The 14611-nt window shown below is 40.2% G+C and overlaps 2 protein-coding genes and 2 non-coding genes across 5 annotated transcripts; all 4 read right to left on the bottom strand.

The window, feature by feature from the left end:
• Positions 1–1865: 1865 nt before the first annotated feature.
• Positions 1866–6427, bottom strand: hspa8 (heat shock protein 8). Its single transcript, XM_068721168.1, has 9 exons — positions 6319–6427; positions 5076–5285; positions 4430–4635; positions 4195–4347; positions 3484–4039; positions 3104–3306; positions 2710–2908; positions 2398–2630; positions 1866–2308 (listed from the first exon to the last, which is right to left on the bottom strand). Exons 2-9 carry the CDS (start codon positions 5278–5280, stop codon positions 2120–2122), a joined length of 1944 nt encoding a protein of 647 aa, XP_068577269.1. The 5' UTR covers positions 5281–5285; positions 6319–6427; the 3' UTR covers positions 1866–2119.
• On the bottom strand, positions 2977–3069 carry LOC137880229 (small nucleolar RNA SNORD14). The gene has a single exon (XR_011103801.1). It is a non-coding gene; the product is annotated as a small nucleolar RNA SNORD14 (small nucleolar RNA).
• On the bottom strand, positions 4707–4799 carry LOC137880228 (small nucleolar RNA SNORD14). Its single transcript, XR_011103800.1, has one exon. It is a non-coding gene; the product is annotated as a small nucleolar RNA SNORD14 (small nucleolar RNA).
• A 1089-nt stretch (positions 6428–7516) lies between the features above and the next one.
• On the bottom strand, positions 7517–13973 carry LOC137880123 (cytotoxic and regulatory T-cell molecule). Of its 2 annotated transcripts, none has more exons than XM_068721264.1 (11): positions 13912–13973; positions 12416–12556; positions 12147–12299; positions 11859–11978; positions 11057–11221; positions 10339–10620; positions 9279–9356; positions 9028–9096; positions 8751–8900; positions 8546–8647; positions 7517–7892 (listed from the first exon to the last, which is right to left on the bottom strand). In XM_068721264.1, exons 1-11 carry the CDS (start codon positions 13955–13957, stop codon positions 7717–7719), a joined length of 1482 nt encoding a protein of 493 aa, XP_068577365.1. In that variant the 5' UTR covers positions 13958–13973; the 3' UTR covers positions 7517–7716. The 2 variants fall into 2 exon arrangements, with proteins under 2 accessions (XP_068577365.1, XP_068577366.1); XM_068721265.1 differs by having other exon boundaries at positions 8546–8632.
• Positions 13974–14611: the final 638 nt, after the last annotated feature.

The following is a 14611-nucleotide window of genomic DNA, read 5'->3' as shown; positions in this document are numbered from 1 at the left end:
CTCCTTTAACAGGCACTGAAGATGTGTCGGGTTAAATAAACCTTCAGAGAGTGAAGTAGAGCTAATGCGAAGTGAACTTCAGATACTAACCTGTTTTCCTGTCAGTACTCCGCAGCAACGTAACCATGGAAACGCCAACGCATACATGCTGCCTTCAGGTGCTCCTTAGAAAAGCTGAGACTTTTTTTAAATGAGAATTAATACACTATATATGTATTTATTCACAGCCAAACTGATTTATTTACAAATGAATGGTCGTATTGGAACTTCATATTAGTGACAATTTTAAAAAACGTCAGTTATTCAAGAAGAACCCCACTTACCATAATATTTAGGATCACCCTCAACATTTCACACTTTTTGCATGCACTCCACGTCTCGTCATGTGTTAAATATTGGTTCACTTCAGAACGCAGCTTCGACCAGTAGATGTCGCTATACAGGTGCATCTCAATGAATTAGAATATCTTCGAAAAGTTCATTAATTTCAATAATTCAATTCAAAAAGTGAAACTCATATATTATATAGATTCATTACACACAGTGTGATATATATTTCCAGCGTTTATTTCTTTTAATTTTGATGATTATGGCTTACAGCTAATGAAAACCCCAAATTCAGTATCTCAAAAAATTAGGATATTGTGAATAAGTTGAATATTGTAGACTCATGGTGTCACACTCTGATCAGCTAATGAACTCAAAACACCTGCAAAGGTTTCCTGAGCCTTTGAATGGTCTCGGTGTGGTTCAGTAGGCTACATAATCACAGACAGCCTACACATGGAGGGTAAGCCACAAAAGATCATTGCTAAAGAAGCAGGCTGTTCACAGAGTGCTGTATCCAAGCATATTAATGGAGAATTGAGTGGAAGGAAAAAGTGTGTACAAGCAACAGGGATAACTGCAGCCTTGTGAGGATTGTGAAGCAAAGCCCATTCAAGAATCTGGGGGAGATTCACAAGGAGTGTACTGCAGCTGGAGTCAGTGCTTCAAGAGCCTCCACACACAGACGTATTAGGACATAAGCTACAACAAGCCAGTCCTGTACCAGAGACGTCGGAAGCATCTTAACTGGGCTAAGGAGAAAAAGGACTGGACTGTTGCTCAGTGGTCCAAAGTCAGATGAAAGTACATTTTGCATTTCATTTGGAAATCAAGGTCCCAGAGTCTGGAGGAAGAGTGCAGGCACACAATCCAAGTTGCTTGAGGTCCGCATTGATGCAATAATTCTTGCAATAGGAGCCCCAACCAAGTATTTCAGTGCATACTGGACATGGTCACACTTTTCAGGACATTTCTGTATAAAAAAAAAAGTTTTTTTTATTGGTCTTGTGTAAAATGAGGTACTGAATTTTGGGTTGTCATTAGCTGCAAGCCATAATCTTCAAAATTAAAAGAAATAAATGCTTGAAACACATCACCCTTTGTAATGAATCTATATAATACAAGTTTCACTTTTTTTAATTTAATTACTGAAATAAATTACCTTTTCAATGATATTGTAATTCATTGAGATGCACCTGTATACCGAAATATGATTCTCACATCAATACATTTTTGTCTTGTACTTTGATTACATTACCGTTCCAATATTAATTTATTGTTGAAAAATACTTTCATCTCCGCACAAATCACCTCAAAACATTCTAATCCTATGAGACGATACAGGGCTTCTGGTGAAAACCTAATTGAAGTTACAATTTTACTAAGAACCAGCAAGCACAATGGAGCCATTATAGAAACTTAGAATACAGATTATTCAACGGAACATAAAACTACCAAATTAGTCATTGGCCGCTGTTAGTTTAATGATTCTACAGAGCTTGAAAAATAAAAATAAAAAAAATGAAATTTGATCAGCAGAGGGTTAAGATTTTTTTTATTGTCAAGGCAGTGACATCTCAGTATACAAAACTATTTACCACACATGTGAACCGACAGTTCAATTGTGCCAACTACAAGTTGTTCCCAGTTGTGTCGCAAACCATGCAATTAAGTGATCCCTGAACCCAGTTTTTATTTATTTTGAATACACTCTTTAGCGCGTTGCAACTGAGCTAAAAGAGGGTTACTTTCTTAGAAAACATTCAGGAGTAGCGGTTGAAGAGATGAATGTTTAGTCGACCTCCTCAATGGTTGGTCCGGAGGATCCACCGCCGCCAGGTGCGGCACCACCAGCTCCAGGGAACCCACCAGCCATGCCTTCTGGCATACCACCAGCACTCTGGTACAGCTTGGTGATGATGGGGTTGCACACCTTCTCCAGCTCCTTCTGTTGATGTTCATACTCATCCCTCTCGGCAGTCTGCAAAACAAAGACATGCAAGTGTTCTAGCTAATTTTTCACAGCCAAAAATTAATAAATAAAAAGCCTACAAAAGATCAAAGATTTACCTGGTTCTTGTCCAGCCAGCTGATGACCTCCTTGCACTTGTCCAAAATCTTTGTTTTGTCGTCATCACTGATCTTGCCAGCAAGCTTTTCATCCTCCACCGTAGACTTCATGTTAAAGGCATAGGACTCCAGGGCGTTCTTAGAAGACACCTTGTCACGCTGAACGTCGTCTTCAGCCTTGTACTTCTCAGCTTCCTGGACCATGCGTTCAATGTCCTCCTTGCTGAGGCGACCTGGTGCAAATTGCCTAATTGTTAGTAATGGTGTAACAGCACATTTGAGATTAGGTTTTGAGTCTAAAGAAAAACTCACCCTTGTCATTGGTGATTGTGATCTTGTTCTCCTTGCCGGTGCTCTTGTCTACAGCAGACACATTCATGATGCCATTGGCATCAATGTCAAATGTCACCTCAATCTGGGGAACACCACGGGGAGCAGGAGGGATGCCCGTCAGCTCAAACTTGCCCAGGAGGTTGTTGTCCCTGGTCATGGCACGCTCACCCTCGTAGACCTGTTTGAAGTATGCAGGTTAAGCAGACAATTTTGGAACAATGCGTCTACAGTTCTTACAACTTTATTTCGCTCAGACATCCAAGGAAGGTCAGGGCCATCTTTGGTCTTGCAACCTCTGGTGGAAACTACGAATGGCAGGAATAAACATCATCACTGCGAAATTGAGAGACTGGTATAGTTCATGTTGGCTTACCTGGATGAGCACACCAGGCTGGTTGTCAGAGTAGGTGGTGAAGGTCTGAGTCTGTTTCGTAGGAATGGTGGTGTTACGTTTGATCAGCACAGTCATGACACCTCCAGCAGTCTCAATACCTAGGGACAGAGGGGTGACGTCCAAAAGCAGCAGGTCCTGGACATTCTCAGACTTGTCACCAGACAGGATGGCAGCCTGGACAGCTGGAAAAACAAGCAGCAGTTAGACAAAGACAATTTTAAGTTTGAAATAAAAAAAAAATAAAGTATAGGTTACCAAGGCTCATGATCTATAGCTGATATTGTTGTGGAGGTCTCACAATGCAAACAGAGAAGGAAATATGAACTGATGTGCGCATCCATTTGGCTGAAGACACTTACCAGCGCCATAAGCCACAGCTTCATCTGGATTGATGCTCTTGTTGAGCTCCTTTCCATTGAAGAAATCCTGGAGCAGCTTCTGGATCTTGGGGATACGGGTTGAGCCGCCGACTAACACGATGTCATGAATCTGACCCTTATCCATCTTAGCGTCACGGAGTGACTTCTCCACAGGGTCCAAGGTGCCACGAAAGAGGTCAGCGTTGAGCTCTTCAAAACGAGCCCTGGTGATTGAGGTGTAGAAATCAACTCCCTCATACAAAGAGTCAATTTCAATGCTGGCCTGGGTGCTGGAAGACAGGGTGCGCTTCGCCCTCTCGCAAGCGGTGCGCAGACGACGGACGGCTCTCTTGTTGTCGCTGATGTCTTTCTTGTACTTGCGCTTGAACTCAGCGATGAAGTGGTTGACCATGCGGTTGTCAAAATCTTCCCCACCAAGATGTGTATCTCCAGCAGTGGACTTGACCTCAAAGATGCCATCCTCAATGGTCAAGATGGACACATCAAAGGTGCCACCACCAAGATCGAAGATGAGGACGTTCCTTTCAGCGCCAACCTGAAATTAAAATAGATAACATTTTTTAAAGCTACTCAATCATGATGAACTTCCTCAATTTGGTCATATACATTGGACATTGCGTAAAAATAACATTTACATAAATTATAATATTGATCATTCACATATAATCACAATTGTTCAAAATTTTCTACCTTTTTGTCCAACCCATAGGCGATGGCAGCAGCGGTTGGTTCATTGATGATACGCAGGACATTGAGGCCAGAGATTGTCCCAGCATCCTTAGTGGCCTGGCGCTGGGAGTCATTGAAGTAGGCGGGTACCGTAATTACAGCATTGTTGACAGTCTTAAAAGGAAACAAGTCACACATTAGCATAATTTCCATCAAAGATTGCATTTTTGGTCCTGGGTTATGCTAAATTACATACTTTTCCGAGGTAGGCTTCAGCAATCTCCTTCATCTTTGTCAGCACCATAGACGAGACTTCCTCTGGGTAGAAAGACTTTGACTCGCCCTTGTACTCTACTTGAACCTTGGGACGAGTGTTGTCATTGATGACATTAAATGGCCAGTGCTTCATATCAGACTGCACAACGGCATCGTCAAACCTGCGCCCAATCAGTCGTTTAGCATCTGTAAAATAAAAAAGAAGTTTATTTAAAAAAATCAAAAGACACCCACTTTAATGTCAGCTTCCATTAAGATCACTCAGACATCCAAGGAAGGATTTAAGCCATCTTTGGTCTTTCAACCTCTGGTGGAAACTACGAATGGCAGGAAAATCGTCATCACAGTGAGGAAGTGCTTTAGACGGGTCATCTACGACCATTTATAATTCAGTCTGTAATTCTTGTCACATGTTCATACTGAGTCAAAACTTCAACACCATCCATTGACAGGTGCCAGTCAGGCAGTATTGGGCTGCACTTTAAGGTGCAAAAAACAGATTACTTTATTGGAATCGAGAAAAAAAAAAGAAAAGCTCAACATGTTGCCATTTTTCAGAAAACAAGTGTGACAAGAATGAAATATGACTACATTACTATTAAATACAAAAAAAAAGTAACTCGTACCAAAAACTGTGTTGGTGGGGTTCATGGCAACCTGATTCTTGGCTGCATCTCCGATCAGCCTCTCTGAATCTGTGAAGGCCACATAGCTGGGTGTGGTCCTGTTGCCCTGATCATTGGCAATGATTTCAACTTTGCCATGCTGGAACACACCAACACAGGAGTAGGTGGTCCCAAGATCGATACCAACTGCTGGTCCCTTAGACATGATTCCTACACAAATAAAGGAAATGCTTTATTTGATAATGTCCTTGATTCAGTTTGACTTGCCAAAGTACAAATACTTGTTAAAACAAATATGGAGGAGACAAAAATTGAGGAGCTGAATACAAGAAAATGGTGGACATAACTTGGCCATTACAGGCATTTTAGAGAAATGAAGGTTAAATATCGTATTTAATTGCATTTGGCTGCAACAAATATAGTCAAAAGAAGATTTTAAAGACTTCCAGGTTCTAAAGCATTTAAAAACGAATATATAATCCCCAGAGATGTAAATAGTGCTTGGATTTTTTTTCAGTCACGAGTAACAAAATTTCAGAGGTACACGACCAAGTGCTGACCATTTGCGGAGCCTACAGGCACCGCGCGCCGGCCTTGACTAAGTCATATCCTAGCTGCCACAGATCAGGCATCTTGAGAGCGTCGCGCTAGCTCTGGCCATGAGACATCAAATGTACCAGACAGCCAGAGTTACGACCGGAAGTTGAAAAAAAAGCAACTTTGTAGTTGGGTTATTACCACATAAGAGCAATAAACCATCCAACATTACCATGAAACAGTTTTATCAGAATTGTTAAGACTGAACTGTAAAAGCCTACAAATAATCTCAAGCAAATGGCGATTCAAAGACTTTTGTTCTGAAAAGTTAACCGGAAGTCTGTTCATAACGGCTAGCTTGACATCGTTTGTTCGAGAACATTCTCGAACGTCTCAGAATCCCTACCCCCACCCTTCCCACGCTGCTAAGTAGCTAATGTTAGCTAACGCTCGTGAGTAACGTCCCCGTCTTTACCAGCATAAGAGTAGAGTATTCTACATTGTTGATCATCTTTATCGTGAAAAATCAGCACATTAAAAACCAAAAGTACATTTCGAATATCAGTAGCTAACGTTACCGAGAGACAGTTAGTGAGCAAAACGCTAAGGCCAACGTCCCTCACCCCATTGAAGAGACCCACGAGGGGTGTGGGGAGTTTAACTAAAATATATAAATAGTCCTGTGACTATTTAAAGAACAACTTACCGAATTGATGAACCGAATTTGATTTTAGGTGCTGTGTTGGAATGGACAGCGGCGAGGCTTGCTTGTCCTTGCCGGTATGAGAAGGGAAAGGGTGGATCAACCGTTATCGCAGCTTTATATATTACCTGCAAAGCAGCCAATGAGACGTCGAGTCTCTGAGTCTTTGCCCAACAGTCCACCAATGACGCTTAGTATAGTTGATGACGTTGTAACGATCCAGGATACTTCCTGTTTTATGAAAACAGTTCATTTTGTTTTATTTATTTTATAATCAAAATGAAAGACCGCATGGCTCGACTATATCTGGTGGTGGATTTTATATCCATATGAACTATGTATGTACAACGTTAGACAATAGAATGAGTTTATATTATTTTTCTATTGAGAAGTTATTGAGGAAATAAGAAAAAAACAGCAGCGGCGATTTAGGCCCCTGGACTTGCCATAGTGCAGAGCAATGTACACATGTATTGGGGTTAATACATAGAATACATATAGTGGGTAGTTAAGAATATGTTTACATGGCATGAACAATATTCACTGTTCCAGAACGCATTCACCAGACACCAAAACTTGGCACAATATCACTCCAGTCCTAAAAACAACTCTGTTGGCTTCCTGTGTCCCACCAGATCAACCTGATTTGCTCAACTTTTTTGTTCACCACAGATCGTACACTGGCAAGGAAAATGCTGGGTAGAGATAGCCTGAGGAGTAGTTTGTATCTCTGAAATGAACTGCTAAAGTTTACCAAGTTGTGAAATCCAACATCTTCTTCATGGCCTAATGGAACGTCCGGTGCACCATCCGGTTTGAATTTACACAATTGGTTATGTTTGGCTTCTAGCTTGAAGGCATATGGTTAGGCTGTGCTCCCCCAGACAGGTGGTGCTCTGTGGCCTGGACACTTCACTTATTTCCGCATAGTTAGCAATTGGTTTTGAGTTGCTATGCGTAGATTTGAGCCCAGCTAGGAGTACATCACATCCCTAATTGCTTCTGCCGTTAGAGGGCCTAGTATGTAATAGAAATAATACTGGATGAAACTCCAGCTCTATGAATACATGCACTGTTCCTTTCTAGTTGTTGATTGTAAAAGGGGGTGAACATTATTGGTGTTTTATAGTCTGTGGTCACTACCTTTACATTCAGTTAACCCTTAAAAATCACTCATCCATGTTCAAACAAACCATGCCAGTCTGTTCTAGCAAAACATCATTTATTGGTTCATGTAAAGACAAAATGTATACAATATTTACACGGTTATAAGCAAGTTATCACATTATTTTCTGTGTAAACATACACCCCTTGTTCCAGTAAAAAGCTAATCAGTTTAATCTGTGAGCATTCTAATGGTGCTCATGATATTACTGATATTGTACTGTATTTTACAGATTGTCATAGCTCTGTCTCCTTTATGTCACACTTGGCTGAAGTTTGTCCCGGGGTTTGAGGTTGAGAAGGCTGCTCTTTATTTACACTCTCTGCTGCTGCCATCGCATTTGTGTTTATCACTGAGCTTATCACTGTTGGTTTCTCAACAACGTACTGTGTGAATGCTGTGTTGAAGAGCCCTGTGAGACAGAGAGAGAGAGAGACTTTTACAATCAGTGATTCATTGCAGAAGGAGATTACTGCCCTTTTTCTGTGGAAAGACCAGTACTGCAAGTTTAATGAATCACCTGAGACTGAAATAAAAGAGTTGTTTTTTTTAAGAATTCAGGAATTCAGGAGAAAAATTAAGTGGTAGTCTAATAAGACAACTAGAATATACTAATATATGTGCTAATATACAGATACACATGTTGTACACGTACAGAAACAGCACTAAAAGAAGGGCTGACCAGTAGTTAATGTAAAGGGATTAATACATTTTAATAGAATGAAATGTTTTGATGTTGTTGAATTTAACTCAGAATTTGTATTTGGTTTCCTTGGTCAGCTCAAATTACCTTTATTCCAACAATCAGCAAACAATCTCCATGTTTAACCATGTTTTAATGAGCTTCATTAATTTCTAAAAGCTAAAAGTTGTATTCAGTCCCATTCAATTTCAAACCATAGCACAACATTTCTGTAAATGATCCATGTCTTTACAAAGCATGTCATGGGGACAAGAGGAATTCAAATGTTTGCAGATGTATTCCAGTCTCTGCTGGCATGAATGTTTCTCAGTACTTTTCCACATTTCCTCTGCTTTAAAAAGAGAGATGAATCATCTGCTCACCTCTTCGCCTCTGTCCTTGGGCGTTTCTCTCTTCCTGGCTTGATTTTGATTTACTGCTCTCCTCTGATGGATCAGTGTCCTCATTCTCTGTAACAATCAAAACTGTCATATGTTTTTAAAAATATAATTTCAACAGGAAAGCACTTGCGTCTTTGTGGTGTAATTACAAGATGCTATGCAGAAAATGAGAATATGTTCTGCTTACCTCTTTTCCAGGCAATGTGCGCTCTCCTCAGCTTGATGGCAAAGAAAATGACGACCACCAGGAGACCAAAGATCAGGCATGTAACCAGGAAGACCAGTAATGATGAACTTCCTCCGGTTCCTGTCCGCATCTTTGGGTCATTAAAGCTCCCTGGAAATTGACACAATGCTAGTTAGTTCAGCAAAACCTGAATCACTTTAAAGACTGTTATCTCATTCTCATTTTCATAGCAGGGCAACTGAACTTCAGGCAACCTCTGTTAAAAATGTGAATGTACCTGTTCTGTTTCCATCCGTACTGTTATTGGATGTGATGTCCTCCATTGTCTCAGAGACAGACTTCCAGCCTATGAGGCATTATGGAGAAGAAAGGTACACTAAATAACTCTTATTAAAAAAGCTGCTAGAGTCAACCATGTTTTCTAAGTGGAACAACGCAGCTGTGGTTGTTCAGACGTACCACTAGGTGGGATCAGACATCTGTCAAGAATAGTGTTGCATAGAATCTTACGACACACTCATATCATACCTGTTGTGCTTGTTGCATTACTGACGATGTCATTCCTCCTCCCGGTCGAGCCTGATACAATAGAGGTTGTTGAGTCATCTATAAGAAATAAAGACAATTTGAAAAATAAGCCTCATGAGAAAATTGTTTTCATAAAATGTACTTTTTTTTTGTTGAACAAATGAACTAACATTGTCAACAGAATGTGAAGAGATGTCAATAACCTCTAGGTACTGTGTTGCAGAGATATCTATTGAAATGAGCATGCAGCTAACCCCGGCCTGTCCTGTCTTGTAATACCACTTGAACCTCGAGAGGTATTGTAGCGTCCAGTCTGCCCTCCAGAACATGAGAGGACAAAGAAGTAGATATAATACATTCATGAGTCGTGTATATTTTGATAGTTTGTTTAATGGATTAAATCCAAATTGGCAGAAACAGGAAAATTACGTCTTCCTCGCCACCAAGGAGGCCCCTGTGTCATGTTTAATGTCAAAAAGGATTTTAATTTAAATATTTAAGAAAATGTAAACAGAAGTTTTTTGAGCTGGGATCTCTCAGTGTATCTTTATATGCACAACTCTGTGTATCACATAACAGAGTTTCACACTATATTCGGAGACTTCCGTCACAGGAAACAGATTTAGTATCACAACTAGTGGTGGTTAAGCGCCTGATCTAAATGCATTGTGAAGCTATCTGTATCTCCAGTTTCCATCCCATGGGCTGACAGTTTGTTTGAGATTCAGGTATTTCAATAATAAGAAAAATAAGTGAAAGAGAAAAAATAAAAAAGAAAGAATAAAAAATATTTAATAAAATGTCATGTAGACATTAATATTATGTTTTATGAATTTTGAGACTTTCAGGCATGTCATCATTTACTATTTGAATCTGATGTGACATTTATTCTGCCATGTTACATTAAAATAACCTCTCTTGTTTTTGTTTAAAGATTCTTTAGGACTGTTCCTTTTGTGTTCCTCATCTCATGTCTGCGTATCATCCGATGTGGAATATCTTGTCACTTAAATTCCATGTAACATAAAAATGTTACATCAATGAAAACCGACCCACTCACCACTAGTGCTGAGATGTGAGAGTGTGGATGTAACGGGGACCAGAGGACGTCCACTGGGTGCTGTGACTGTCTTTGGCTCGTAGGAGGAAAACAGCTGATTGGAAGGAGCAGTTGATAAAGTTATAGAGCTCTCTGATGACGGCCCCATCACGTCTCTGGTTGCAAGGTACACTGTTGTTCTCGCGTGTCTGAACCGGTCGGTTGGTGTTCCTGGCACCTCTGTTGACCCTCGAGGCTGGGTTGTCGGGGAACTGGTCGTGGTTGTGCGCCGACTCTTTGTTGCTGTGACATTGAAGGGGTTTAGATTATTACTAAGCAGAAGTAGCATTAAATACATGAACAGTGTAAGTGAAAACTCTTGCTGACATTTTAACAATCTGCAGATAACACATCTGTATTTTATTTATTTATTAGAATACAGGAAACCCAAGTATTTGCAACACATAAAAAGAGGAAATCACATGGGGCAGTTTTTGTTTTTTTGGGGGGCAGTTTCACATCCTGGTGCTGTGGACAGTGTCATGGAGAAACTTGTGAGAAAAATAACCCTCTCCAGTGCTTTCCCTGCTTTGTGACGACACAACCACATTGTCAATGTTCCTCAAATATCAGCCATTAAGCAGAAGTACTTCAAGTAAACAAGTTTTGGTTAATGCAAGCGCCATTTTTACTCAATTTCTCTGGCGGTGAAAGTTGGAAGGGAATAAATTGTACTCACAGTCTGGTCTAACTTTGACGAAGTTCATCAGAGGTTGTGAGCGCAGAGCTGGATGGCGAACAAGGCATTTGACTGTGATCCTGTTCTTGACTGAGTTAAGTTGTAGCATATCCATTGAGACATATTTGTTGTCTTCATATTTTCTAACTTCTTCTTGGCCATGAGCTGTGGAATAGGACAGATGCCATTAGTATTGTTTTTATGCAGGTGTAGTAAGTTACAAAGAACAATCAAAATATGACATTGCTGAGAACCGTCCAAAGAGAGTTTCAACTGTTAATCTTCTCTATAATCTCTATAATCTAGTTGTTGAAGGTTATGGCCGTCACCAGGGCTTAACATCCGGCGCCAACCCACTAACCCACCATAAGGTGATAAAGATGATGTCATGGAGAGACGAGCCCACTCTATGGTTGCTGAGTCTGATTATAAAGCACCCACAAAAAAGCATTTTCAAACGGCAGGCTGTTCAAAAACAATGACAATGTCCAAACATGCTGTTATTTTTGTTCATATATATTCACTGAACTGGGCACAAAAAGATTGAATGACACCGAAATCAGAAGGTGACATTTCATCTCTCTAGCGTAGAACCTTTTCTTTAAGTAGAGTAGAGATTCAGAATAGCAGGGAGCAAAGATGCAACACCACCAACGCACAGCTAAAGGTGGCAAGTGATGAGCCTTTATGAGTCAGATTCATGGTATTTTGCCTTATATGTCTCACTTTGGTTCACTTCTTCATTCCAGCGTAGCTTTTGCCATTTCTTCTAAGTTCACATCTTCTGTCGTTACAAACTTACCAATAATTTCAGGTCCATTGTCCAATTTCCAGGAGATTTGGGGAGGATAGTGGTTCCCCTCAGCTGTGCATTTTATGACAAACTTTCCTTCATGCTTAGCTACTTCCATTGTGGGACGGCCTTTAAAACAATCAACACCAGAGCAGATGTTATGACATTATTATGAAATGCTCATCAAATCATCAATGGTCAGGACGACTTGTCGTGAAGGTTAGTAAAAATCATTGTCAACGTCACATAGTTGGCTTGAACAATAATGCAATCTGAGACAAAATCCATTATTCTCACCTAACACTGTCACCTCCACTTTCTTCTCTGTTGTGTGAGCGCCATAATGAGAGCACGTGTAGTTGCCTCCATCTTTGAAGTTGATGTTGGAAATGCTGATGGTGAATTCTGATTGAGACAGTTTGTTGATGCTGTAGCGCTTGTCCTTTAAAGCTGGGAGCGAGTGAGGGAAAATAAAAAGATGCTTAATATCCGTAACTAAAAAGTCAGAGACAATTTGGGTTGTTGCTTATGTTGGGTGATTGAAGCAAGAGATATGTCATATTCACCTTGATTATGATTGAAGAACATTATATATCCTTCAGGGTTCTTCCAGTCAACATGGGTCATGAGAGCGTTAGTAACTGGGCAGCTTAAGCTGAGTGTCTGACCTTTTTTTACAGTCACACGCTGCCACACCGCAAGTGAAACTGCAATCAAACAAATAGAAACGTCAATTTCCTTGTAAATTCTCACTGAGAGCACAATGTCATTTTCACGCCATTGCAGTTTAATGATACACATAACACTTCATAAAATTACACCAATTCTAGGCAGCGACCCCTTTAGTCCTCACGAGCAACCTTCTAGTGGAATCAAAGTCCAGAATAGTTGAAGCATGTTTCCCTCCCTCGCACACAGAGGTGTCCGAACCCTGTTTCTCTCAGTTTGACTCATCTATTCCTGTCTGTGTGTGTGTGTGTGTGTGTGTGTGTGTGTGTGTGTGTGTGTGTGGAGGTGGTGTGACAGGAAAGAAAAACTACTGTTCTTCACTGTACTGCAACTACAAAAGAAGCAATGTCACACACATAACGCATATTTTCATGTGACAGGAAGTAATGTGGTCAGTTCTTTCATGGTGAAAGAGAAAGTAAAGGTGGGTGTCGGAGAAATACTGCGGGTTGTTCTCAGGGGCTTTGGGTGCTTTTTCTTTCCTATGGGGTGAGAATGACGAGCTATTTGGAAAAAACACTCGTGGGGGCATATTGACACCCACAGTGAGGACAGGGGGCTTCAAGGGTCAGAGATCATGAAGACTTGTTCACACTCGTGGGTTGTGTTATAGATATACAGTAACATATTAACTGAACATTGGAACATATGGAAATTATACGAGTTATACCTTTTTTTCCGTCCTGTATGGCAACATGTTTTTGAGAGTTTTCTCTAGACTTTAGTTATTGGTCTTCAGAATTTTTTCAAGTTCTTAAAACCTGATTTATAAAGAACATTTCATTTCACAGGAAATACTATATGCAATGTAAATTAAATGCACCACAGAAGAGCAAATAAGCTGGTAGTATACATACATACAGAATGTATTAGAATGTGGGTGAATGAAATGTCTAAAATCATTAAATAAAATTCAAAAACGTGGGGAAGTTGGATGGAAATCCAAATGGTGATACAATTTATCAAAGTTGACTGATTCAAAAACCTTTCATGTAAAACATACAAATCGAATGCCTTAAAAAGCACAAGCTCAGGCAACATTGCTTTTTTAATGACGACAAGTGCAACCATTTGATTTGTCAGAAGCGTCAGACTTTATAACTTGGCCCAAATATTCCCTGATGAACATTCACATTTCGAAACATCACACATTGTCATAGAAAGACGACTACTGTAAATGCCATATGTTAGGAAGCCATGAGCAAAACCATCACTTCCAGTAGCTTCATCTGCCGCTTTTTAATGATCAGATTCAGCTCATTGTCTCATTTCAGCATTATACTTTTCATACCAAAGCGTACCTGTCAACAAGTATTGAAAGTGAAGGACTCACCCTGTATGAGTAACACGAAGACGCTGAGCTGCAGCTTCAGTTCCATCTCACTAACAATCACACTTCCACCCTGCCGCGTTTCCTCATCTCTCGATCTATTTGTACTCTACTGAGGGACCTTCCATGACATCACAGCCCTGTGGTTTCCATAGACGTTTTGGTTTAAGGGACTGTGATACCTAGTAAAAGTACAAGGTTAAAAGTTCAGGATTCATACATATTATTTATTTATTCATTTTCTATTTAGCAGGGACACTGTACTATACATATATCCTACCAGATATAGCTAAAAGCTCATTTTCATCTATAGTCCATGAGCGGAGGTGCTGTTTAGGTTGCAGAGATAAAGATCAGATGGATCAAAAACCTTATTATTTAAACACCAATCAAAAACTAACAAACAAGACACTTAATGAACAGCTTGCTTAGCAAAGCACCACCTGTCTAAGCTGGAAAACCATGTGAAACCACAGCTGTAAAGGGAGAATCATTCATTCAAACTATATGTCGGTCCACACCTCAACAATGTTGGATGGATTGTCATGATAGTTTGTACAGACATTCATGGTGCCCAAAGGCTAACCCGCTTTAGCCTTCTATACATAGCATAGCATTACACATAATAGCATAGCATAGCAGTATAACCACCAATGTATAGTGACCTCAAGAAGACCATGATCACTTGAGGTTGACCATAAAA

This window comes from Cebidichthys violaceus, unplaced genomic scaffold, assembly GCF_023349555.1.
Source record: "Cebidichthys violaceus isolate CVI_PGR_0920_01 unplaced genomic scaffold, fCebVio1.0.p SCAF_27, whole genome shotgun sequence".
Lineage (NCBI taxonomy): Eukaryota > Metazoa > Chordata > Actinopteri > Perciformes > Stichaeidae > Cebidichthys > Cebidichthys violaceus.
This window is presented reverse-complemented; position numbering and strand designations above follow the sequence as displayed.

Excerpts from the sequence above, each read along its gene's own strand:
- hspa8 (XM_068721168.1), bottom strand. The coding sequence starts at position 5,280 with ATGTCTAAGGGACCAGCAGTTGGTATCGATCTTGGGACCACCTACTCC. Across the intron at positions 3,307-3,483 it reads AGCTGTGGCTTATGGCGCTG|CTGTCCAGGCTGCCATCCTG; the intron begins GTAAGTGTCTTC and ends TTGTTTTTCCAG. Across the intron at positions 2,309-2,397 it reads GCTGGCTGGACAAGAACCAG|ACTGCCGAGAGGGATGAGTA; the intron begins GTAAATCTTTGA and ends TTTGTTTTGCAG.
- LOC137880123 (XM_068721264.1), bottom strand. The coding sequence starts at position 13,957 with ATGGAACTGAAGCTGCAGCTCAGCGTCTTCGTGTTACTCATACAGG. Across the intron at positions 8,901-9,027 it reads TACGGATGGAAACAGAACAG|GGAGCTTTAATGACCCAAAG; the intron begins GTACATTCACAT and ends GTCAATTTCCAG. Across the intron at positions 7,893-8,545 it reads CCAAGGACAGAGGCGAAGAG|GGCTCTTCAACACAGCATTC; the intron begins GTGAGCAGATGA and ends TCTGTCTCACAG.